Source organism: Nyctibius grandis, chromosome 5 (assembly GCF_013368605.1).
Source record: "Nyctibius grandis isolate bNycGra1 chromosome 5, bNycGra1.pri, whole genome shotgun sequence".
Taxonomy (NCBI): Eukaryota; Metazoa; Chordata; class Aves; order Nyctibiiformes; family Nyctibiidae; genus Nyctibius; species Nyctibius grandis.
The window spans coordinates 74404305-74431944 of NC_090662.1; the positions used below are offsets into that span (position 1 = coordinate 74404305).

The 27640-nt window shown below is 40.4% G+C and overlaps 1 protein-coding gene across 1 annotated transcript in view; it reads right to left on the reverse strand.

Annotated features, from left to right (window-relative positions):
- Window positions 1-14368: 14368 nt before the first annotated feature.
- The window catches only part of CRACR2A (calcium release activated channel regulator 2A), a 54083-nt gene continuing 40811 nt past the window's right edge, over window positions 14369-27640 (reverse strand). Inside the window, 7 exon segments of the mRNA XM_068400475.1 lie at window positions 14369-15036; window positions 15917-15993; window positions 20990-21091; window positions 22736-22782; window positions 22785-22849; window positions 24504-24585; window positions 27045-27177. Coding sequence (XP_068256576.1) covers window positions 14946-15036; window positions 15917-15993; window positions 20990-21091; window positions 22736-22782; window positions 22785-22849; window positions 24504-24585; window positions 27045-27177 — 597 coding nt within the window. The 3' untranslated portion in view covers window positions 14369-14945.

Here is a 27640-nt window from a genome sequence, read left to right on the forward strand (position 1 = left end):
TTACTAGGATTTTATCTGTCAAATATTACAGAGTCACAGAATCACAGAATCAACCAGGTTGGAAGAGACCTCAGGGATCATCGAGTCCAACCGTTGCCCTGACACCACCCTGTCAACTAGACCATGGCACTAAGTGCCATGTCCAGTCTTTTCTTAAACACATCCAGAGATGGTGACTCCACCACCTCCCTGGGCAGCCCATTCCAATGTCTAATAACCCTTTCTGTAAAGAAATTCTTCCTAATGTCCAACCTGAACCTCCCCAGGCAAAGCTTGAGGCTGTGTCCTCTTGTCCTATCGCTAGTTGCCCGGGAGAAGAGGCCAACTCCCACTTCACTACAACCTCCCTTCAGGTAGTTGTAGACTGCAATAAGGTCACCTCCGAGCCTCCTCTTCTCCAGGCTAAACAACCCCAGCTCCCTCAGCCGTTCCTCGTAGGTCAGACCCTCCAGACCCTTCACCAGCTTGGTCGCCCTCCTCTGGACTCGCTCCAACACCTCAACATCCTTCTTGAAGTGTGGGGCCCAGAACTGAACACAGTACTCAAGATGCAGCCTCACCAGTGCTGAGTAGAGAGGGACGATCACTTCCCTAGACCAGCTGGCTACACTATTCCTAATAGAGGCCAGGATGCCATTGGCCTTCTTGGCCACCTGGGCACACTGCTGGCTCATGTTTAGCCGGCTGTCGATCAGCACCCCCAGGTCTCTTTCCACCGGGCCGCTTTCTAACCACTCTTCCCCCAGCCTGTAGAGCTGCATGGGGTTGTTGTGGCCAAAGTGTAAGACCCGGCACTTGTTCTTGTTGAACCTCATGCCGTTGGTCTCAGCCCATCTATCCAACCTGTCCAGATCCCTCTGTAGGGCCTTCCTACCCTCCAGCAGATCGACACTCCCACCCAGCTTGGTGTCATCTGCAAATTTGCTGAGGGTGCACTCAATCCCTACATCTAGATCATCTGTAAAGATATTGAACAGCACCAGCCCCAGAACTGAGCCCTGGGGAACACTGCTAGTGACCGGCCGCCAGTTGGACTTTGCCCCATTCACCACCACTCTCTGGGCTCGGCCATCCAGCCAGTTTTTAACCCATTTAAGAGTCCACCCATCCAAGCCCCGGGCAGCCAGTTTGTCCAGGAGGATGCTGTGGGAGACAGTGTCGAATGCCTTACTAAAGTCTAGATAGACTACATCCACAGCCCTGCCCTCATCTACTAAGCGGGTCACTTGGTCATAGAAGGAGACCAGGTTGGTCGAGCAGGACCTGCCTTTCATGAATCCATGTTGGCTGGCCCCGATGCCCCGATTGTCCTGCATGTGCCATGTAATGGCACTCAGGATGATCTGTTCCATCACCTTGCCTGGCACTGAGGTCAGGCTGACAGGCCTATAGTTCCCTGGATCATCCTTCCGACCCTTCTTGTAGATGGGCATTACGTTTGCTAATTTCCAGTCAGCTGGAACTTCCCCAGTTAACCAGGACTGCCGGTAGATAATAGAGAGTGGTTTGGCAAGTTCGTTTGCCAGTTCCTTCATTACTCTGGGGTGAATCCCATCCGGGCCTATAGCCTTGTGGGTGTCCAACTGGCACAGCAGGTCACTAACCGTCTCCTCCTGGATTACAGGAGGTTCACACAGCCCCCTGTCCCTAATTTCAGGCTCTGGGGGCCGAGTCTCCTGAAGACAACCGGTCTTGACATTAAAGACCGAGGCAAAGAAGGCATTGAGAACCTCTGCCTTTTCCTTATCCCCTGACACTACACTACCCTCCTCATTCAGCAAGTGGTGGAGGCTCTCCTTGACCCTCCTTTTGCTGTTGATGTATTTGTAAAAGCTTTTTTTGTTATCTTTGACTGTAGCAGCCAAATCAAGCTCTAATTGAGATTTGGCCCTTCTAATCTTCTCCCTACACGACCTGGCCATGTCCCTATAGACCTCCCAAGTTACCCGACCCTTCTTCCAGAGCGAGTAGGTTCTCTTTTTTTCTTAAGTTCTAGCCTAAGTTCTCTGTTTAACCAGGCTGGTCTTTTTCCCCGACGGCTTGTCTTTCTACAGACTGGGACAGCCTGCTCCTGAATATTTAGCAATTCCCTTTTGAAGCATGTCCAGCCTTCCTGGACTCCTTTGCCCTTCAGGACCGACTCCCAAGGGACTCGGTCCACCAGCCTCTTAAACAGGCTAAAGTCAGCCCGCCGGAAATCTAAGGCAGAAGTTCTACTCTTGCCCCTCCTTACTTCCCCCACTATCGAAAACTCTAACATTTCGTGGTCGCTACTCCCAAGATGGCCACCGACCCTCACATCTCCCACTAGTCCTTCTCTGTTCACAAACAACAGGTCAAGCAGGGCCCCTCCTCTAGTGGGCTCATTTACCACTTGCATGAGGAAGTTGTCCTCCACACATTCGAGGAATCTCCTAGATTGCTTCCTCTCTGCCATGTTGTATTTCCAGCAGACATCCGGCAAGTTGAAGTCGCCCACGAGTACAAGGGCCGGCGACTGGGCGGCTTCTGACCGCCGCTTGTAAAACGCCTCGTCCGCCTGCTCATCCTGGTTGGGTGGTCTATAACAGACTCCCACCGTAATGTCCGCCCTGCCGACCTTCCCCCTGATCTTCACCCATAAACATATTGCTGTCATTTGCAAGGGTTCAGTTCATCGCTAGATCAGCTACTCTTTCAGTAATATCTTGGACCAGAAAAACCTCTAGAAGTCCCTTTCTACTACACTTCTGTGATTCTAGGACTTTAAGGTAAGGAATTCTACCAGATTTTTTCTCAGCCCCCTCCATTTATATAAAGATACTCAAACAATGTTTCATCTTCTCCTTTGCCAGTAATCAGCTGACTATAACTGAAAGAGGAAAGACTCTTACTTTGTTGGTCTAACTTACACTTTGACAGCACTTCAAACCATCCACTTCTCTTGCCCACTGCATGAATCTTTAATACCTTTAATATTAAAAGAATAATAAAGAAGGCAAAAAAAAGCAAACAACCTTGTTTAAAAAAAGAAAAGACAAATCACACACACACAAAAAAGAATTCACAGTCTACCTTTACTGAGAATGTGTCATTTTTGCCTGACAGAAAGCATTGGACAAGAAGCAGCAAATAAAACTTGATCAGAACAGCTCATTAACCAGTTTGAGAGATATTTTAAGCATTGCTATGTGCTGCCTTTTCTGCCTTATCTTTCACATAATGACAGTGAGATGTAGCTTTCTCTTCAACAGTTGCCATTTTGCCTTCTTACTACAAGTGCCCATTCACTTCAGTGTTGCAAGATTAAGTCTTTGCTGATATTGTTAATGGCACAGTTCTGGGGTGATGACTAGACTTCAGTCATATTCAGCCCTGGGAAACTGGCCTGTGCTTTTCCTCCAGTCAAAAGGATATCACATATTCCTCCATCACATAAAGAACTGAGAGTGCCTACTGCAGTGCTGAGTATCTTCAAATCACAGTGATCAAAAAGAAAATTGAGGCTTCCAAGGCCATTATAGGTGTTACCTATCACTAAGGTTTTGAAAGCATCAAGTTCAGCATACGTAGGATCTGTTAGGTCAGTATTAATGAAACAGATTTGCAAAGAGCTTGCAGGGCCAGATGCAATCAGCTGATAGGCTTTCCTCAGTAATCCAACAAGTCTGGGTAACTACCGCACAGTCTGAGCCTAATCTTCTCAAGGCTTAAATAAGAAGGTCTGTCATGGACTCCAGGGTTGAACCCAAGCCACTGATCTTCAAAGCTTTGCATTAAAATACTAATGACAAAATGACCATTGACATCTGGAACAGACATACGTTTAAAGCTTTTCTTTTCCTTCCCACTGACAGGAAAAGACCATGATCTGAGGACAGAACATGAGAAAGAAACTGAAATACAGTACTGAAATACACAAAAGACTGTCCCTGATGAGTAACAAATACAGCACTGGAGAAAAGAGAAAGCAGGTCGCTTCTGCCTTGACTATAATCTTAAGGCAAAAGTATTAAAACTCTCCTCAGGGATTGTCCTGTCACTTGAAACACAAAGGAGCATCCAAAAAAGCCAGATACTGAGCATGCCTCTAAAAGGCACAGTGTGCAAATAACACTTGCAGTGCTTATAGGATTAGGGAGGTAGTCCCTAATGTTGAGAGGGCCACTCTGTATTCCCAAGGTTTTCTACAGAACAGTATGACTGTATTCTCACAGGCATTTCTTATTCCCAGCACCAACTAGCCCTTGCCAGATGTTATTAAAGTTTCACAGTTTGGTTTGGTTTGGTTTTTGCAGGGCTTGTTCTGGGGACCTTCCTATGTGCAGAAACAGGAGTTTTAGAGCCTTTTTCAACTGTCTTAGACTTTTAATAGGGGTTGAAACAGTCCAGAATATAGACAAGAATATTAACCAAGACAGCTCTGTTTTTACTACAGAGCTAGTTTGAAGAACGTTCTCAGAAATAATTTCTTACAGGGTTTGTCTTAAATTCAATATTAATTCATGAATTAATTTACCACATACAGATTTGATTGTAAATAATGAATCATAGAATCACAGAATCATAGAATGGTTTGGGTTGGAAGGGACCTTAAAGATCATCTAGTTCCAACCCCCCTGCCATGGGCAGGGACACCTTTCCTCTAGACCAGGTTGCTCAAAGCCTCATCCAACCTGGCCTTAAACACTGCCAGGGAGGGGGCATCCACAGCTTCTCTGGGCAACCTGTTCCAGTGTCTCACCACCCTCACAGGAAAGAATTTCTTCCTAATATCTAATCTAAATCTACCCTCTTTCAGTTTAAAACCATTCCCCCTTGTCCTGTCACTACTTGTCCTTGTAAAAAGCCCCTCTCCCACTTTCCTGTAGGCCCCCTTCGGATACTGAAAGGCTGCTATGAGGTCTCCCCGGAGCCTTCTCTTCTCCAGGCTGAAGAGCCCCAACTCTCTCAGCCCGTCTTCACAGGAGAGGTGCCCCAGCCCTCTGATCATCTTTGCGGCCCTCCTCTGGACTCATTCCAACAGCTCCATGTCCTTCTTATGTTGGGGACCCCAGAGCTGAATGCAGTACTCCAGGTGGGGTCTCACGAGAGCGGAGTAAAGGGGCAGAATCACTTCCCTCGACCTGCTGGCCATGCTGCTTTTGATGCAGCCCAGGATATTGTTGGCCTTCTGGGCTGCAAGCGCACATTGCCGGCTCATGTTGAGCTTCCTGTCAACCACCACCTCCAAGTCCTTCTCCTCAGGGCTGCTCTCAATCCATTCTCCGCCCAGCCTGTATTTGTGCTTGGGATTGCCCTGACCCACATGCAGGACCTTGCACTTGGCCTTGTTGAACTTCATGTGGTTTGCACAGGCCCAGCTCTCAAGCCTGTCAAGGTCCCTCTGGATGGCATCCCTTCCCTCCAGCGTGTCGACCACACCACACAGCTTTGTGTCACTGGCAGACTTGCTGAGGGCGCGCTCAATCCCACTGTCCATGTCACCAACAAAGACGTTAAACAGCACCAGTCCCAATACAGACCCCTGAGGAACGCTACTCGTCACTGGTGTCCACTTGGACATTGAGCCGTTGACCACAACTCTTTGAATGTGACCACAAAGAGAAACTTCGTTCACTTATAAGGTAAATTTATAAAGGATACATGGTATTCTGTGTATGCAGTGAAGAACAAATCCCTGGTTTAAGAAAATAATCTAACAGTCATTCTCCTTTACCAGTAAAATACATCCCACACATGCTACTTATATAAAAAATACATACATATATATATATATATATGCTGTAATTTCAACATCTTGTCAATAACCTTGTCAGTGGCCCGATTCATACGGACTGAATTCAATGTAATAGAGGACAATCTGTCAGTGTTGGATAATCTGCAATGTACTGTGCATACTGGTAGATGTAACATGTTCTCTGTGATCAGAATACACCACAAGCCAATTTTTTTAAAAAAAAAGTGTAAATAACACTTAAGAAGAATGATTTACTTAACAAAAGCATGTCCCAGTGTCACTGGTATAATAGAAACAACACCACAGTATTATAATTACTTTCAATTTACAAAGCTCCATGAGTGTTATAGAAATGGGAAATTAGATTTTAGAAGACTGCTTTCATTGGTAAGCATGCTTTTCTTTTGCAGGCAGGAGTAGCAGGAAAGAGGGGTGGGGAGGGTGGTGGGGCAGGAAGGCACCACAGTGACCTACCTCTTTATCAGCCTGTCAGTTCCCTTGTTCAGGTGGAGTCAGAGGCTCAGAACTCCTTTCTCAACTGAGTAAGAGTCGATTACTTTAGCTACAGGCAATGACTCCCGGTATATATGGAAAGGACAGGTGAGGGGGAAAAAAAAGGCATTCAAAGTGCAAAGGGGACAGCAGAAGAGAGTAGCTGGAGCTATTTTGCTATAGAACCTCACAGAATCTTAGAATAATTTGTAATAGAAATTCTAACAAATATTCTAAGACTTCTGGAAGTCTTTAGTCTAATCACCTGCTCAGAGTAGGGCTAACTTCAGACCTAACTCATGTTGCTCAGGGCCTTGTCCAGACAAGTCCTGAATATTTCCAAGAACAGAGATTCCCTAGCCTCTCTGGGAAGTTGTTCCTCTGCTGTGCTAATCTCACAAGGAAGCATTTTATGTTCAACTGGAATTTCTCTTGTTATAACTTGGCACTGTTGGCTCTTGTTCTTTTACTGTTTGTCCTTGAGAAGAACCTCTCTCTGTTTTCACTGTAACTCCCCATCAGATACTGGAAGATACAATTAGTTCCCACCTTAGTCCCCTCATGGTAGCTCATCTCTTCCCTATACAACCCATGATTGCATCCTAGACTTTCATACGATTTACACCACCTATCCACTTGTAATCACTCCCCCCCATTTTTTCCTTCTAACAGAGGCTAGGTGTATATTACTGCTGTTACACACTGCTTCGCAAGTGTATCTAAGGGTTTTGCAAAGAATGTAACTCCAAGGGTCACTAATAAAAGACAACTTCAGGTTCTCTTACGTGTTGTGTTGTTGGCACAGAGGACACATGAGTAATTTTCAGGTTGGCATATGAGGTGTAAGTTTATGCCAGCGTGTGCACTTGCTTAGTTTGAACATACAAAAGAGCCAGGCAATTTCTCAACAGGCATTAAGCATTCACAGACTAGTTCCAACTGGAAAAGTGGGAGGTTTTTAGTCTTTTTTTGAAACATTCCTTTCAAAGTTTCTCAGAGAGAATCTCAGATGTTAACCCCCAGAGCACACAGGCAAGTGGGAGTAACGCAAATCTTTTCGATCATAGCTAAACTTCCTAAAAATTAAGTGTGAATTTACAGCACTTACAAATATTTTTAAAAAGTAACTAAAGAAACAAACCTGATGTTTCATATCTAACAATATGTTTGTTTTCTAATAGCCTCATTGTAAAAGAAAAAAAAACACGTTACTTTAAATTCATTTTTCATATATTGTTTTAGAGTAAAGAGGATGTGAATCATCAGCTAGAGACTCCCCAGAATATTGGTATTTCTGTGCAGTATGTTGACTGAGGTGAGCCAGGGTAGTACTATGCCTACTGGGAACAAGACTGTTCCCTGAAAATAGCTGCTGCTTCTGGAAATAGACACAAAATGGGTAAAAAAGGCATGTGCTATACACAGCTGAGATGGAGAAAGAGGCAGATCACTGCTCACAAATGACTGCTAAAGCAGAGCACTGGTCCTTTAGACAAAAAAAATTATTCCAGGTCTGGATACTGCTGAAGGGAAAGGAAAAGGTTTTTTATGGTATCAAAATTGTTACAATCTCTGCTATTCTCTTTACCTGTCTTTCCAGTCTCTATAGGTACTGATACAATTTCCCTGACTCCCTTCCCTTTCCCTTTTGTTAGTACGTTTGGTATTTTTCTCATTTTTCAGTGGAAACAAACATTGGAGAGAAGTAATGATGCAAACAACATGAAGATAGCATTTTTTGAGAAAGCTTGGAGAGAACTACTGTGTGATTGTGAAACAGAAAGGAACTGTGTTAGCTTTGAGATGACAACTACAACCAAAGATCAGTCTTACTTCCTCACAGAACATACAGGTTTGGGCTACAATCCAAACAATTCCTTTGAATCATCAAACATGGTCTTTTTAGAAGCACAGCAGTCAGCAAAATCAAGCCTGAGCTGACCCCTGAATCCTCATGTGGAAAACAGAACCTCCTCTTCTGCAGTTCAGTTCTGTGCTTTCATGTCTAGCCATTTTCATTTACTCAAGTATTTGCAGTACAACACAGGCCTAGAACCAGAAATGGACCCCTGTGTCAAGGTCACAACAGAATTTAATCACAAACCATACATGCCCTACCATTTTGATGCAGAAATATTACATAGCAGTCCAAAAAGTCATACGTAACTCATTATACTAACAGTAACTTGTAATGCTGATCAGTTAGCAGAAGTACTTTATCATCATAGTGGCATATTTTTCACATTTATTGGCATGACAAATCAATGTCATTAGCTAATGAGAACTGATTAAAGCAAAAACTATTTACCTCCATAATTGTCTGATTATCCTATAATTGCTATTATTACCACTGACAGAGCATCTCCGAAAAAAATAGCTCACTATTTTGCTTGCTTTCCCAGGGGATCAGTGTAGGTAGGCAAGCAAAGTAAGTGCTGTGTGAAGCTGAAACAGCAACATGAGATGGACAGAATTTGTATATCAAGTAGACAACAACAAAACACATGATGACAACAAGATCTGAGCTACGAATTGAGGATATGGAAGCAGCAGAATTAAAAAACTGAAGGTATCCTTTACCAGTAAAGATGTGGAGACAACTGAGAAAAGAACTTCTGAAAATATTCAGAAAATATTCAGAAGACGAGGTAAATTGGTCTGACACCTCCCACTAATACATGTAGTGGAGACATTAAAGCATAACATTTTCTGGGAGAACTTTCCATTTGAGTTCTATTGCTAAATGATACCATTAAGTAGGAGTTCTGTTAAGTAGAGGGACATCTGGTCTCAATCTGGGCAAATGCCTAGACCCTTCCAACCTAATGTTCATGCGTCCAAATGCAAAATTCACTTCTCCTTGGCAGAACACTGATGCTGTGTTACGTTCTTCCCATCGTTGTTCTTTCAACAGTACTGACACAATATGCTGTTTCTTTTCCTTCATCTCGAGATGTTTCTAGCTTGTACTTCGGTGATATACAGAAAAAGAGAATGCTCTTATAAATCAAAACCAAACCTAAATCAAACTTTTCTTCTAAGCTGTACTCATATCATATTTGTTTGTGTGTCATGTGTTCTTTTTGTAATGGTCCACACTCACGTAATTGTCTGTGGTAGTGAGGATAATTCTAGTCAGTCTGGAGATCCTGCTAGTCCCATAGGGCTTTGAACATTATATAGAGTCAGAATTTCAGAAGCCAGAAAGTACCACTGTGATCTACCAGTCTGCAGAGAACATCTTGTCCAACCTCACTGCTGAAGCAGAATAAGCTGGAGCAGCTTGCCCAGGACTGTTTACAGTTGGGTTTGAGTATCTCCAAGGATGGACACTCCACAACCTCTCTGGGTAAACTAGTCCAGTGTTTGACCACATCCACAGTAAAAAAAATAGTATTTTCTTGTGTTCAGATGGAATTTCATGTGTTTCAATTTGTGCCTGTAGGGTGGCTCCCTCCTCTTCATTCCCCACCTCCATCACGTATTTACACACACTGATAAGATCCCTCTTGAACTTTCTCTTCTTCAGACACTCTGGGCCCAGTCATTCAGCCAGTTTTCAAAGTACTTTCCTGTCCAATTATCTAACCTGTACTTCATCATCTTGTCAATGAGGATGTTATGGGCAACAGTGTCAAAAGCCTTACTAAAGTTGAGGTAAACATCCATGACTCTCCCCTCATTCACCAAGCTAGCCATCTCATTGTAGAAGCTATCAGGTTGGTGAAACACAATTTCCCCTTTGTAATTCCATGCTGACTCTTCCTAATCACCATCTTGTCCTTCATGTGTCTGGAAATGGTTTCCAGGATTGGATGCTCCGTTGCTTTCCCAGGAACTGTGGTAAGGCTTACTGCCCTGTAGTTGTCTGAACCCTCCTTCTTGCCCCTCTGGAAGGTAGGACAGATATTTGCTTTCTTGCGAATGTCTTGCACCATAGAGTGCTTTCATGGCACCCTTGCATGCTATGTTGCGGGTGTTGAAGCAGTCCTAGACTAACTTGTTAGGCTTTAAAGTTGGTATACAAAGCAGACATGCAGAATGGTTTGCTTGACTAAAAGATACCTGTTTTTTTCCATCTGTACCACAGAAATGTTGGTTGTAAGGAAAACTTGGAGGTTTCTAGTCCAACTTACTGCTTCAAGCAGAACTTTTCTCAAAGCTATGTCAAATCACTGTGGCTTTGTGTAAAACCTGTCCTGAAAACTTCCAAGGATGGAGATTTTATAAGCTATCAGCAGATCTGATAAAGCACATTCCCTTTCACGATAGCTCATGTCTTGCTTATTTAGCATTATATTTTGAGACCGGCCAGCAGATAACTTTTAATCATTTGATAGATGTCTGTAATGCTAATTTTGTATGACTCCACTTTCTTGATCAATGGTTCCCTACAGAAGTCTAAATATATTAAATTTGCACAGCTACATCATCTCCACAGCAATGACAAAAAGATACTTTAGCTACTGTTCTACACAACCCTAAGAATCATGTCAATGAGGAACAAATATTAAACAAAATTTCCACTACTTAATCATCTGTGTATATGTTCTCCATTTGCCTTGATGTGAGTAGCACTCAACTTTCATACAGCATGCCCTACGTGGGGCACAGACATGACAAAAGCAAGTGCTTCAGATATCCTATCTGAGATTAGTAATTCCTTGCACAACCTCCCCTGGGGCTTTTCTGACACCAATGCATTTCAGTGTAGAAGGTGACTTTACAATGTGGTTACAAATAAAAATGTCTATATATACATTTAGAAAGTTTCAAGCTCACCATTCATTTGTCTTTCTCTGCTGACAGACATGTCACTTAATGCAAATCAGTTTCTCCTTTAGAATATTTTAATAGATCCTGTCACTGAGAAGCTGCATTAGTGATTTATGCCTTATTTCAAAAGGCATTATTGGAGAAACTCCTCCGCTTAGTGACAGAGCTCCAGGAAGAGGTGAGCAGGTTGAGGAGTATCAGGGAGTGCGAGAGAGAGAGAGAGAGAACATGGGAATTGCACCCTACCATCCCCGGGACAGGCCCGGCAGGCAGAAAGGGCACCTGATAAGGGGGATTCTCTGTCTTCTCTCTGCTCAGCTGAATATAGTGACTTAAGGGATATGGGGCAATGGTAACAAGTTCCTGCCCTGCGAGCAGATACATCTCCTTCATGACTGCCCCACCTCCCCAGGTGCCCTTGCATAATAGGTATGAGGCCCTGCAAGGGGACCAGGGCATTAAGGAGGATGATGGTTCAGCTAGCTCAGAGGTGTTGCTGAGGTTAAGCGGACCTAAGCACTGCGTCGAAACAGCATCCATGAAGAAAAAAAGATGGGTCATTGTCACAGGAAACTCCCTTCTGAAGGAAACAGAAGGCCCAATATGCTCAATATGCCTTTTCTGCAACATGCTCCTCCTGAGCACACCAATCGTTGCAAGTCTTTTCCCATTCCCAGAAGAACCCAGATTCAGAGGGGCTTTCTCACTGGAAATGACTGATTTTCATAGGCTGAACAGGAAAGGAGTAGGGAAGCCAGTTGGACTGAGACATTCAAGTAGAATACTATGTGGCTCTAAGTATTACTCAAGTACTCATATTACTTGAGCTGCTGTTTGTGTGTATGTGGGTGATGAGCAGTGAAGACACTGCTCTCTGTGTTGTCTATGTGGCTGATGACATTAGTGTTGTGCGTCATCTGCATCTTTGCAATATGTGCTCAGCTTGGGGTTTGGCTGGACTTGCAAAAAGCAACAGCAGCAGCCACAACTATCAGTCTGAGATGGGAGAAACCTCCTGAGTCTTAGATCGCACCAGATTTGGCTCCAGTAGATGAAGAAAAAGAAATCCCCGTTGTCCCAGGATTCAGCCATTCCTTCCATTTTCTGCCCTCAAGTTGTATATGTCTTGCCAGCAGGGTCTCACTGCACAGTAAAAGATGTCCAAATAAAAATGATCCTCTAGAAGTCACATAAAGAAGATCCACCTCACATGTCACTTTCCTCCAAAATCAAGATGAACTTCAGTGAACAAAAAATTAAGGATCTGAATTTGGAGTTTTGTGGGGCTAGAGTTAGTGGTAGTAAAGGTGAAATTAAGCCTTCAAAGTGTCTTTCTGAGGCTGATATTAGCTGGAATAAATATTGCCAGTTCTGATATTGATGGGGTAGGAAACACACTACTGCAGGGGAACAGAACATTCAAAGTCAATTAGCAAAGCCAATATTTAAACTGATGACACTTCTTCCCTAACTGCAATTGGGATAAACAGTTGTTTTTGTTGAGGTTTAAATTAGGGGTTTGCATTAGTTCAACTCCAACCAGGACTGAACAGAGGTCATTCAATTCTGAGAAGATTTCCATGATGGATAACATGTAACAGTCGACAAAGTGATTAATTCCTCCACAACCAGTAATGGACTTCAAGAAGCAATCCTGGGAAGTGAACAGAAAGCCTACTGATTTTCATTAATGGACACTCATTTTGCTCCTTTTGGGTTTTAGGGGTTCTTAAGCACCTCACTGGAAGCAAGGGGAGTTTTTTTCATTTGGATGAGCAGACTCCTGTGAATCAACAAGGGAAAAACCCCTAAGCATTAGCTCATTCTGGGCTACTTGGTCCATCCATCATTCCTGATAGAAGGAAAATCCTGGTTCTTCTACTTGATAGGGAAAGGGGTCATGTTTGGATCCCAACTCATAGGAAAGGGCATTTGAGTGCCAATATGGATACAGGAATTGCTGTAGGGGAAAGTTTGCAAATCTCTATCGTATAGTTCTTGGTACCAGATAAATACATTTGATCATAACAAAATACCAAGAGCCCAATTAATTACTGATGAAGTTTTTATACCAAAATAAGAGTTGCTTATTGAGTTTGTGCTTAACTTTCACCTTTAGTTTCAAATTGACTCATTATTCAAATGAAAAATAACTTTTTTGAAACATTTACATGATCTAGGTAATCCTGCTCCGGCAGGGGGATTGGACTAGATGATCTTTCAAGGTCCCTTCCAATCCCTAACATACTGTGATTCTGTGATTTAGAAAATGGATTGAAAACATAATGTCTGTAACAGTTTCATATAATAAAACCTATAGTTTTGCTTGATACTTTAATGAAATAAATTATGCCATAGGTTCCACTTTCCCAACAAGCTCTCCATCATGAATAATCATTCTTGAATGCTTACCACAATAGCTGGATGCAGTGAAGACAAATACCAACAGGAATAATTGTTGATCATGTGCTGGCTAGGTGACCCACTCTCAAGTTTCTTATTTTCATTTATATTCTACAAAGGCTTCCAAAACTAATTATGACATTTGGGTTTCTTATGATCCAGGGTAGGCCATGATTTGCTAAAAGATGTCCCCATGGGTTTGATTTCTCAAACACTATATCTCAGTGCTATCAGGCCCTGGTCAAACCAAAGGGAAATGCTGTGTGGCAGATGTTTTGAAAAATCAGTCATGTATTTAGGTACATGAGGAGGAATTTTTTCTTAACGTTGCTAAAGAGAGCCATATCTAACTGGATTTTGGTGAGATTTTTTGCTCATTAAATGCTGGAAAGTTTCTCAAAATCTTCCTCAAAAGAAGATCTACTATTTCTGAAAATTCTGCCTCCAACATCTGGTATGAAACCTTCTGTGACACACTTCTGGAGACAAAGAGCTTTTCAGTCGGTCATAATATGCTTTGTACTACAACAAACTACACCAGTGAAATGAGCTTCCTATGTAGGTGTGTGTTTTCAAACAGCACTAATGACTGTGAATTGATTTGAATGTTCAAGCTGGCCACAGATTACTTTGGAACTCCTATAGGACACCATAGCCAAACAGAGGTTCAGAGCAAGCTCTGCAATGCAAAGCAATACAGCCATGTCAAATATGGTGAAGAGCACAGGCTGATTTGCTGTGAGTGCAATGCTAACTAGCCAGAGCAAAGCACTGCACTACTATGACTTTACTCTTTCTGGAAACTAAGCTTGATATTTGCATAGCATCACCTGACCATGCAAACTTGCCAGCTTATTTGCCAATAGTTCAGGCAAGCCTGTATGGTATCTCAGTGACCTGCCTAAACATACCTAATTCATCACATCTAAGTGGGAGGGTTTCTTATCAAGGACCTACAATATGCAACAATGTGTAGTATAAACGAGTTAATGCTACTTATAAAGATCTTCATAGTTCTTCAATCCTTTGCTCATATATATTTCACACTAAGCTTTAAAATATCACCTTATACTTTGCAATTGCTCATGTGCTACTTTTAAACAACCAACCAGCTACCTGTTTCCATTTTTAAAAAACTGTAACAAAGGTCAGCACAAAATCAGGATCTAAAGAGCACTGAAATGAACAGAAGTATTCAGAAGATAGGTCATCCACACTAGTAAGAATTTACTTCACATTCCAAGTAGTTTTCTTTCTATAAAATTATTTCTTATTATTAATAATGTGGCAGCTCCTACAAGCTTGATCACAAAGCAGGATTCAGTGCTGTTAGGTGTCAAACAGCATGAAAGACTCTTATTGCCCCAAATACGTTGTCAATTAACTAAAGGCAATATTTGTAAAAGTGAAGATCAGAGCATACAAGGATTTTAAGGTTCACTTACACCTACACTTAGAACATAGCAGAAGAAATATTTGGAAGATAAAGCAAATCTGATGGTGCCATGTAGTGTCATATAAATGCATGACTTTTGTCTAAACATGCCCCAGCATTTTATGGCCTGATACAGCAAGACTTTTTATGCATATCAGATTGAAGTTCAATGGTTTTCTCTTTCACTTTATCTTCATGTTCCTTTAAAATCCTGGGGGAAAGAAACAATACTTTTGAGAAAAAAGTTACCATATAAATACCCATAAAAGATCAAAACAAAAAAAACCCCATACCACATTTCCCCCAAGCTTATAAAATTGTCCAGAGATTAACAGAAAATGACAGAATTTTGTGAACTAACAAACAAAAGTGCCTTTGTTCATTTAGTTAGAAAAATGTAGTTGGTGCAGATTGTTAGCATTTATTGTATATCAGAGACTCAAAACAGTGACTTTCATTTGTTATTTTTGAGGCTGGAGCAAAACAAGAACACATCTGGCTATGTAGACATTTACCAATTACCTGACACATTCACAAAATTTCACTAACTTCAGCACCAACATTAAAGATCTGCCAAATCATTACCAGTGTTTTCACCTCTGTAAGTAGTTCAGAGGGGATGGATGTATTTTTACCCTCGCCTTTATGTAACTTCAAAAATCCACCTTTCCCTCTCTCACAGCCCCCAGGCAGGCAGCAGAATTTGAGCTGTAATGAGCAGAGGGAAGAAAGAAGCACATCCAATGTTCTGCTGCAAGGACTCAGCAGCATCCATTTCCAAGCATATTTCTCCAAACCTCCAAGAATTTCCTGCAAGAACTATCACAACATCCCAGGCCCTCAGCTTTCCTAGAAACAATTCAGGTGTTTCTGGGTCTATACGGAGCTTCACTAGCTTACACAGGACTCTCTATGAACCTGAGCAACTGCTCAATTGGAGCAATAGCATCAGGCTACAGACCAGTTTAAAAGGAACAAAAATTTTATCACTGTAAGTTCCTATCAAACTAATTTAACAAACAGAATTCACTCTCATCAGTGACAGGGAAGCCAGGCATGTATAGAACTCAGAGACTGAGTTTTCTTCTTACCTAGCTAAGTGAAGCACGGACTTTCTGGTATTATACCCAGAATACGCACTGCATTCATAGAAAATTAAATTGTAATCCTAAAATCAAACAGAAAGACCATTTCAATTAATTTTGCACAATATCTCACTCCAGCTTTAAAAAAGCAACACAGTTATACTGAAATATGCGAATAAACAGAAATAGATCCTCCTAGGAAATATTAGGATTTAATTCTAGAGCTAACAGTAAAGAGCAGCAAAAGAAAAGAAGTCCAAGTGTGCCTCCCAAACAACTATACGCATTTCTTAGCAGACATTTGTTCTATATAGTGGCTTTTGCTGTAAGACCTTGATCTCTCAAAGGCTCAAATACAAACATGCCTCCTAAGGTACTGAAGTCTTGTGAACTTCCCTTGTGATGATGAGGCAATTAGTACATCACTGAGTGCTTGACAAAGCAGGTGAAAATAATTCCAGTGATTTTTTTTTTTTAATCTTGGAAAACTTAAGCAGCAGTGTTTCTGACTTCAACAGTTTGAGACCAATGTTTCCCAGCAAATGACCAGTTAAAAAGCTCAGCAAAAAATAACAACAAATTAATTCTATTTCATTTTTTGTGCTTGTGAAACTTTTCTGCACCTTCTTTTGCAGTCAGCCTGCACCTTTGGTTTTGTAGCCCCTGGGAGTTTTGCAATTAAGAACAGTGGATAAATGATCAAGCCCCGGAGACATTCTCAGCACTTCAGCTGAAGCCTTATCACAATAAATTCAAGAGATCAGCTGCAGAAAAGCCTGACCTGGCAGCTATGATGGCAAGAGAAGTTTAAGAGGGAATGACAGATTATTCTCTCCAAACTATACATCTCACTACTTTCACAAGACATTATGTTGAAGCTCCCCTACATTGCCTCTATGGTATTACTACATGCCCTTTTACCCATACAGATTTCAACTTTCTATTCACTTTCCACTTTTCTATGTGTCTTATTGCTATTTATGACAGTAGCTTAAAATTCAAATAAATAAGTCAGTAGCTTAGGAAATGACAATCAATCACATGTCTGCATATTTTCATTTGTTTGCTAATAACTGTGGTTACTGCATTTGTACTTATATACCACCCTTCATAAGACACTTTACAATTCAGTTTTGAAAAGTTCCCATTAAAATGACCAGGTATTTCAGTTTGGGGTTGTTTTGCTTCCAAAATTGCACAGCTTTTTGAAATTTTTATCATCTTCATGACATTTCAAGACAAAATGGGGGGGAAAGAAGTTTCATAAATATGGTAGTTTATTTTAGCAGCTCTAAAAAAGGCTTCAGGGTTATCAAATGTCGGTTTTGAATATGTTGTCAATGGTTATATGGTTTGTTCTAATGAACATCAGGACTGAATCACTTCTAGTAATTTCTGGGTGGCCAGATAAGCACAGAAGAGCAGAGATGGGAAGAAATCAGGCAGTGTTAGTGTTGGATGGATATTTCATTTATTTTTTTTTTCCAAACAGTGTTCTGTATAATATTTACAATGATGTAACCCTATGATTCTCTTGCTTTCCTTAGAGAAGTTTTAAGATAAAATTTGACCGGCTCAAATTTCTTGCTAGCTGTGCAAACAGAAGTTTGAAATAAAATTTACACTCCTTTTTTCTGCTCAGCTGATCAGAACTCTAATAGAAAACCTACTGTGGTCGGTATCTAGCTACTTTATGTCAGTCAAGCAGAGAGTGATAGTACCCCTACATCTTCCCCACATATAACAGAATTTCACTAGAGGAGAACTCTCAGTGATGACAACATTTATGCTGGCATGACTCTGAATGGATTTTTCAACAAAAATACAACATTTATGCTTCAACAAATTCCATGGGTAGAGCAAATTCTTACTGGTGAAAGATAACAATTTAAACTCAATTGATATTAATTGCTTATTTCTGTCAGTCTGGCAAACAGGTCCTTCTCTGGAGGGGGAGTCAGCCTGGAAATGCAAAGTGTCATTCCTTTGAATCAGGGAGGAAACTTTTAATTGATAGCACACACAACAAGAACAAAGTAGCAGAAGGCAGGACACACATAATAAGCCAGGAAATGCCATCCATCTCCATCCAGATATTAGCTATTGAACCTGGGAGACCACTGGCAATTACTTCATTTTAAAAAGTTACATACAAATCAGCAGACATCTAAAGAACAGGGAGGAAAATGAATGATTACCAGAGGTAGCTGGGCAATTTCTGTCCTGTATAGTATCACTCTCAGCAGAATAGATCCCTCATTAGCAGTATTTGTGTATCAATGGCACTGACAGGTTGATAAAGGAGACACTGTATGAACACACAGTAACATTCCTCATCTCATGAAGCATACATAGTCTGCAAAGTCAAGGCAGACAAAGGCATTATTATCTTATTTTATACTTGAGGAACTGAGATAAAGGAGGATTATTGACCCATTTAAGATCATTCAGGAAGTCTGTGCAGGGCCAAAATAAAATCATGCTGCCCTGAATGCCTGAGCAGCACCTATATCATAAGCCATTTTAGTTAAATAATTGGCAGTGGTTACACTAATCCACTCAAATAGAACATCGTCTGTTCCTGGATGCTCACAATGTGATCTGAATACTCTCTGTACTGTTGTGCTCTTATGAACTCTTGATCAGTGGATCAAGCTAAGCTAAACAGAAATTTGTTAAATGGCGTTTTCCTTCCAGATCATCTGCTAAAAAAAGTTAAATGGACTTGTCTTTTTTTTTCCTTTTTTCTTTCTCTCTCTTTTTCTTTATACTCCCAGTAGCTCTATCAAGAGAGTTTTAGATGTTTTCCATCAGGTCATTCTTGTACTGCATGTGAACATTTTGTTTTGTGTCTGCTGTTTCTCCCTGCAAAGTCAATACAGCAAATTCTCCTTGCCATCATGATGTTTACTCTGTAATTCATCCAACTACAAATCAGCTTCATCACAGCCTTGTTGTTTCCTATGATCCCTTCCAGAATCCCTGTCCTCATTCTGTTCTCCCTTTCCCAGGGTATCTCATACACACTGCAACTACCAGTCTTCTCAAGGGACAAGGAACTGAAAGGACTCCCTTCAGGCTGCCATTCTTCCTTTTCATATGCTTGCCTGCCTTGCAAAGAAGTTATGTGCTACATGCATTATAATGGGAGCCTCTTGGGTTTCTGACTGAATTTGTAGTACACTGACTTGTAAGATGTGGGACAGAAGTAAAGCAAGAGTTAATACAGCTGATCTGCAATGCCCTCTTGACTATAGAAAGAGACTATAGAAAAAAACAGGTAAAAATGATCCCATCCTGTGAATCCTTGAAACAGTCCATAAAAACTGTTGGACTTCAGGGTCAACAGGCTAATCTGGTTGTTTGCCTGCACAAGAACAGGTTCAGAGTTTTTTTCACCAAATAGGGCTATACATATTTGTATCAGCTCAGCATCTAGTCCCATGTATTTTGGATCATTTGTGAGTAATACATGGGATTATTCACAAAATATGTAACTCAATTGCATTCACTAGTAGAGACAGTGGTATGTGGTTTCACAGGAATTACATGGCTATTTAGCAAGAATAATTCATTAAAATTCATGGTTATTATTAGCTCAGCAAGCAAATTGTTACAATTTAATTATACCTCCGCTGCTTTTCAACTAATCCATTGTCATTAATCATTCCTTCCCTTAGCTACCTCAGGCAGCACATTCAAACATTCACATGAGTCATTCAGATCCATTCATTTGATTATAACCATCTTTAATTTGACAACTTTCTTTGTTTCACTTATGCAAAACATTTTATTTTCTTGCATGACGTGTTAGAATTAATGGCCTGGTGGGCTGTGAGTTCTATATATTAGAATGATTCATCTTTGTTTTACTAGTACAATTTTTTAAGAGAGCTAAATGACACGTAAGACACCTACTCTGTCCATTTATCATTTGTGTCATTTGTTTTTTCACAGAAGGAGTCAATGTTACACCCTGCAGGCCCTCCTAGCCTCCAGGGTCTCAAATCTATCTTCATTTCCATGCATACAAGAAAATAAAGCAGATTTCCTAAAGGGAGAACCTTTGAGGGATGAAGTTCAAGGCTGATATTGCTCCTTTTTAAAAACAAAATAATGGACACAAACCTGAATACGGAGCTATGCTTGTAAAAAGCTGTATGAATAATCAAAATAAGATAAAGAGAGATCTGGCCCTAATTCTTTCAGTTATAGAGAGGTGCCTAGAAGCAATATTTCCTATAAACCAAGAACAATTCAGCTGCATTTCAAATTTTGAAAATATCCTTTTTGGTTACCAGCAAGCACAGCTGTAAATCTCTTTTCAAGAGAAACAAGTACATATGTGAAATTGAGCACATTGTTTAATTTAAGTAAATTCCTACCAACTCAGTTAATTTCTCAGGAATATTGGGATGACTTATTTCTAAATAAATGAATATTCTGGAGGCATTAGTGTTCAAACTATATGCATTTTATAGGGAGACTAAAAAGAAAAATTGATGGGCGTGGTACACAGGAATATAAACAAGTATCTGCTATTTGCAGTCCATTAATGCTTAAATTATGGCCCACGGATCACCAGTGCTCTGGCTCCTTGATGGACAGTTACTAAAAGTAAACATTTTCTACTCCTACCATAGGAGTAACAGATGGTTATCTGTGGCTTTACAGGAGGTAGGAGGGAGAAAAGGTCCCCAAATTATCTCTCTGTTAAGAATCCATCCACAGAGAAAAGAGGAACAAAGAGAGAGAAGAGAAGGGAGGGAAAAATAGAGAGAAAAGGAGAACAAAGAAAAAGAGAGAGGGGGAGGAGAGACAATGAGAGTGAATTCTTAAATATTTTTTGTACCACTCACATTTCATTTTTTTTTTCATCAAGACAGTTTTATAACCACTATAATTATCAACACTTACAGCACTGAGAGCTGAATTGATGAGTGTGGTGGTGTTTCTAATCTTTAAAAAAACTTGTCTGAATAAAATTAATCTGTGTTTCTATGAATTTAGACACATTCAGACTCCATTTTCAAACCTTCACCTTCCCCTTTGTAAGGGGTCTCCCTCTAAGTATAGTACCTTAGCAAGATGCTCTCCCATTCCCATAGGGACTTCACGTTCCTTTTCATTATCAGTTTTATTACCCAACAAAAGCACAGGTACATTCTCCCCAGTTGTCTCCTGCAGAACAAAGAATAAATATCAGCTGAGGCATTGTATTTAAAAAATCACAGATCAAGAGGATAAAAACTAACAAATGTCGCACTGCAACAACACTTTTAAGACATCACATATGAGCCAGCTAGGTCCCACTTTACTTACAAACATGTCAGGAATTAAAGTTGGATAAAAGGCATAAAAAAGACAGAATGATAGAGACTGCACTAACTTGGCATTTTTTAATAACAGCACAGCAGCTCATCAGACTTTATATTAAAATGGGAGAGAGTTTATAACCACTGCTTTTCTAATTACATGAACAGGAAAATGACAACATCTGGGTACAATTATGCCAAATAAATTACACAAAGTAGTGGAGAGATACACAGAATAGGCTCCAAAAAATACATAGAATAAGCATGAATTAGAATTAATTCTGAAAATAGTTAGAATTACCACAATGAGTACATTCATAAAGTGGGATGAATGCTGCAGCAGTAAATGGACTTGGCCATATGTCTTCAACTTAGCAACAGTCAGGAGCAAACAAAATTAGTCAGTAAAGATGAGTGAACTATTACAGCTTAGAAAAAGATTTTGACCACAATATTTGATTTTTCTGGATCAAAAACTGGAATCCTCCTCAAGCTTTTACCATACTGAATCATAACAATCACAGATTCGTTAAGATCATATACTATAATAAGCGCCTGTTCTTACAAATGCATGCTACTATTACTTCAGTGGAGCTACTCAGGTGAGGAATAACTGTGCCTGTTTGGAAACATTTGAATGAATGTGTCCTGATTTCAACTCGCTAAGCCACCTATTAGCCATTACGGAAAACAGTGTATCTTACTAGAACACTATGCCCAATAAAATCAGACTAAATGATCTTTGACATGCCAATTTGTCCCTTACTTTTTCAGTAGCAATACTCTGCAATAGTGAGCAAATAGGAAGTCACACTTTTGTTCTCTCTAGCGACTCAGTCCTTTATGGCAGCAGTCTCAGTTTTATTTTTATTTTTTTCTTTTGGCCACAAGAAAATTCAGCTGCTTGCACTCTCAGTATGTTGTCTACAAACTACAGAGGTATACCAAGAGAAAAAAAGAGGATTTTTAATTAACTGAAGCCACTCATTGGCATGGACTATAATTTTGTTTTCATGTGGTTGGAAGGATGATCCCCAGGAAACTGAACTGTCTACCATAAGACAGTTTTATAGCACTAATGTAGATACTACAATGTTCACAACACAGTCAATTTCCTGTGAGCTACATACCTGGTTGTCAAACTGCTAGTGATGATCAGTGATCATCAGACCGTCATCACTGATCCAAAGCACCTCTCAGTGCTCAGTGATCCGACGGGAGTCATCAGCTAGATAACCTTTATGAGAAATCAGAGGACTCCATGCTGGGCTTTTCCCACCACTCTTTTTAAATCCTTAAAACCCTGGCACTGTGATTATTTTCATGTACACAGAGATTCTAAAAACAGCTTTACTGGTAACTGTGCAGAGGAAAATCACTAACAAAAATGTAATTGTGACAATGCAAGAAACGTGCTGCTCTCTGTGCTTTGCCCTGCTAACACTCCCTGTCCAAAAGAAGATAGAGAATAATGACACCAGAGTTTAGATTTAAAGTTTTGTCATGTTACCTCGATGCTTATCAGCCACTGCTTGACAGCTGTGAATGTGTCTTTGCTGTTATATCATACATCACAATGACACCATCAGCTTTTCTGAAAAACTGCTTGGTAATACTTCGGTACCTACAAGTAAGAACCTGTTATAGCTCTCTTCAACAGAACTAGCAATCTGACAATATATGTAAAATTTGTATAGCCGATCTGCGCCCCACCACTGCCCCCCCCCAAGGAAGATGTTGCATACAGTTTCTTCTAATCATCCAGTCTTAGTAAGGGTTAAACCCCTGCTAATTTCATTTATGTACATATTCTAAATTCCATTAAACTAGACAAGGGAAGAAGCTGTAATACCGATCTTCACTGCAGATCCTGTTTGAAAGGTAAGGTTTATTATGAATTGCAGTAAGCAATCTCATTCTTCTTGAATCATCAGGCCCCTTTTCACCACTCAGCAGAACATTCACGGAGGACACTACTACCACAAATTAGCTGCAACAGCAAATAAATTCTTTGCAAAAAATATTTTTTGAAAGGAAGTGTTGGGAAAAGTTCCCTCTGTCTTCTTTAACCGATTCTGGGTTAGTCTGGATCATCAGCTGCATATCTCACCTTCTCCTATCCTCTTTCATTTTAAGCTTGGAGCAGAAATTTCCCCTCACAAAGTGCTCTGCCTAAAGCTAGCTAGATTTCTGTTTGGGGCTTTTTCCCCAAGCTTCCTGTAGAAAACATAAATCGTCATTATCATCCTTGCTTTTAGTAATAGAAAACTACACAATAGGTGAGGAGATGGGGAAGGAAATTACCACTGAAAACTTACAAAAACTTGGAGATCTTCAACTACAATAGGATTGTTTTGGTGAAAAAAACACCTCTTCTTTTTTAACTATTAAGGCATTTTCTGCTATAGAAATAATTCTAGGTATATTTTAAAATCAGCCTTCCTCCTAAAGAAATTGTGTGGTAACTAAACTTTTAAGAGCTTTAATAAGAATCTCTCTTTACCAGATTGGCAGTTTTTCAATGAACACTTAGCACCAAATCAGCATGTTATTCCTGCTAGGGAAGGATCTGAACAGTGAATTCACTGGCTCTATTAGGAATACTCTTATATTTGTTCCTCTCCCAAGAAGCAGGATTAGGTCCATGCTTACTAATCTTCAAACAGATGATACAAGGAAGCAAAACCTTACAATGTGTACTGGTTTTGGCTGGGATAGAGTTACATTTCATCATACTAGCTTGTATGGGGCTATGTTTTGAATTTGTGATGAAAACAGCGTTGGTAACACACCATTTTAGTTACAGTTCAATGGTGTTTACACAGCGTCAAGGCCTTTTCTGCTTCTCAGACTGGCCCGCCAGTGAGTAGGCTGGGGTGCACAAGAAGTTGGGAGGGGAACACAGCTGGGGCAGCTGACCCCAACTGACCAAATGGGTATTCCACACCAGCAATAGAAGTGCAGTGGGGAGAGAGGTTGGCCGAGGCTGCAGTTCCTCAGGGACTGGCTGGGCATCAGTTGGTTGATGGTGAGCAACTGGGATTTTTTTTCATGACTTGTTTTTCTTGGTTTTCTTTCTTTTCCTCTTTATTGTTTTTTTTGGTGGTGTTTTTTTTTTTTTTTAAAAAAATATTAAATTGTCTTTATTTCAACCAATGAGTTTTCTCACTTTCACCGTTCTGATTCTCTCCCCCATCCCACTGGATGGGGAAATGAGCGAGCAGCTGTGTGGTGCTTAGCTGACTACCAGGGTTAAACCACAACAGAATGTTTCTCACCGTTCTTGGCCAGCAGTGTCCCAGAGTTGCAGGGCTACCTGGGTATTATCTACTGTGATGATTTTCACACTGTAATCCACACCTATAACAGAAATACAAGGCAGGTTGTCTCTTTATATGCTCAGTTTGATCTTTGAAAACCTGATCAAGCAAATAGCAACAATTCCAGAAAGGTAACAAGACAGATACTACATTAAAAATTACGTCCATAGCCTCTAACTATCAGAGAACAACAAGAGCTTTTATTTGCCAGAAGTTCTTCAGTAATAAAATACTGAATGTTAACAGAGTAGTTGAATTTTGTAAAAACTGTAAGATAAATAACTTTCCAAAATCAGGGTACATGAGTCAAGGGTCCATTTGACAGTTCACAGCAGTCTAAGCCATTTAGCCTGGAATTCATTCTGTATAACTTCAGTTGTCTGAAATTTCAGCGTTTAGTCTGAGATAGCCACATAGGTGCCTTCTACACTTAGTGGAAAAACACAAGGCACCACACTAAGGGGACAGTGGAACCTAAGGTAAATGCTGAAGATAGATGGACTGAATATGTGGAGAACCTCCTCCCCTCTTCAGAATATAGAAGGAGATGAGCTGACTACAGTTAGGTTAGTCCCCTAATTTTTATGTGGCTAAATGGAAGTGAGACAAAAATTAATTTATATAAACTTTTAAATTAATCCTCTCCCAATTCCCCTAACCTGTGATGATACAAGTATCTTCTGGATATTTATAACAATAATTAGAGTCTTAAATATTAATCAGTCACTTCCTCCTCCTAATGACAACCTGCATTTTCTTGTATCATACTGTACTGCATCATAGAATCATAGAATCAGAGAATAATTCAGGCTGGAAGGGACCTCAGTAGGTCATCAACAATTTCTTTGGGGCCATTTTCCACATCAGTGGGATTTTTTACCACTGGCATTAATGAAGCAGCATCCAAGCCTGTGTTCCTTCAATGGCCATTTAAGAAATCTGGATGGAGGATATATCCATTGCTTATATCTCCAGGGAAGCAATTTGAGCTATTCTGTAAAAATTCAATGAGAACACTCTTCCCCAGGTTGTTCACTTGACTTTTCAACTGTCTGTATCTTGCCAGCCACAGTCCACACCTGTGAAACTGATTGATGTGAAGACTAAATCAAAGCTATGACGAATACTTTCTTGCCATTGCATTTGCAAGAACACTGTATGACTGCGAAAAGATGAAAAGATCAGACCCGTTCCTGTGCTTTTCCTCTGGAAGCTCCAGGCAATTGCACACACTATGTAAGACCTCAGAGTCTAGAGAAGTGTATCAGTCTTTTACAAGACAACATGGATAGGACATTGCACCAGACTCTTAAATGTAGACAATTGCATATAGGTGGCTAAACTCCCATTACAGTTAATGAGGATCTACTCAATGAAGAACTAGGACTCTAGGAAATTAATAAACTCACCCTGAAGTAGGCATCAAGGGTCAGATTAATTGGTCCCTAGGCTCCTCTGACTGGATTGATTTGGAGAGGATGGCAGGGTAGAATTCAGCTGTATGCTCACAGGCACTTAGTGCTATCTGAGATGCCATTTGGCATTCAAAATGCCTGCTTCATTCTGGCAGGGCACCCAGGAGACCCGCTCTCTTCCAAAGCAGCAGCTGAAGGCCAGGTGAAAAACCTTATAGTGCCAAAATTAATTTAAATCCCTATGCTAAGATCTTAAATCTTCCCTAACTCTAATGTGAATTTAGACACTCAACATACCACTAGAAATTTAAACTCAGGTGTCTTTATCTACACTGTAAGAGCTACAGCAACTGCTCACCTGAGTGTTCTTAGATTGTCACAAATGCAAGAAAATCCATTAATTTAAATAACTTTTCATGTGAACAAGTTTTATTTCATATATGCTGCAGAATAAGTAAGGCCTAAATACAGACCAGGTATAATGAATCTGGTAATTTACAGTAACTGAGCTGCGTTGCAATAAGCTATACTTAAGGTTTTGTACCTTGATTATATGTCTGAAAGTTCGGTTTACAACTTCAGGCAACGTAAGCAGAATGTAGGCCTTGATATGTTTGGCTTTGAAAACACTGGTCCAACATATTTCTTTGGTGCTTAGTATAATGCTAAACCATCATCCCTAATTCAGATATTCTGCTTTCTCTTTAAAACAAAATCAATCAGATTACTTACAGGGATAGAGATGGGGTATGGAGGTGGGATGGTTAGTACAGAGGACAGGATATCAGTTTCAGAACAGTGAGAACTACAAGGAAATTCTAGCTTCACTGAAATCAATAGGATTTTTCTGATTTATTTCAGTGCTGCCAGGATTTCAGTACGGAATCTACTCTGAAACCTCTCCATCAGTTATCTGCTTCCCAGTTTAGAAGAACTCACTTTGCATGCCCTACTCTCCTTTTGGATAATGGCTTTTACAACACCTGTATGTTTCTGTTTTATAACACAGAGCCTGATCTCAGTAGAAGCTGCTAAGTACTGTTGGAATAAAAATAATAACAGCAATAATGTTTCTTAAACTTACCTACAGTAGCAGCTGTGCCTGGGAAAAAACGATCTTCACAAAATCTCCTTAAGAACGAAGTCTTTCCAACGCTTGAATTGCCCACAAAAATAATCTTGAATAAGCGGTCTGGGACAGAGTTTATTCTCTCCTCCTTCAAGTAAGAGCAAACATTAGTCTCCAACTGTTCTATAAATCCTGTTGCATCTCCAATTTGCCTTGTCTTGAAGGCTAACTGAGATGGGAAAAAGAAGAGATTTTATCCTATCATGTTCTCCATTACTCATAAAGCAATATTCTGTTTCTTAAAATAACTCAGTATTTCAGATGTTTGCTATGCATCATTCTAGATCATTTGGAGTGCTGTGATTTGGACTGAGCTCTGGAAGTATACTGAATATGAACCTTGACTTGAGACTGCATTGAAAAATACATGAAATTGCCAAAAGAAAACGTTTTATGTTCATCCCTGGAAATCAAAATCCATAAAGCTTCACACAGCTCTGTTCAGTAGTTTCATGCTATACCAATGACACGGAGGAAATAGCACATCTTCACCGAGATTACAGAAGCAAAGTCATAATTTTTTGGCTTATGCCATCTATCACCAGATTCTT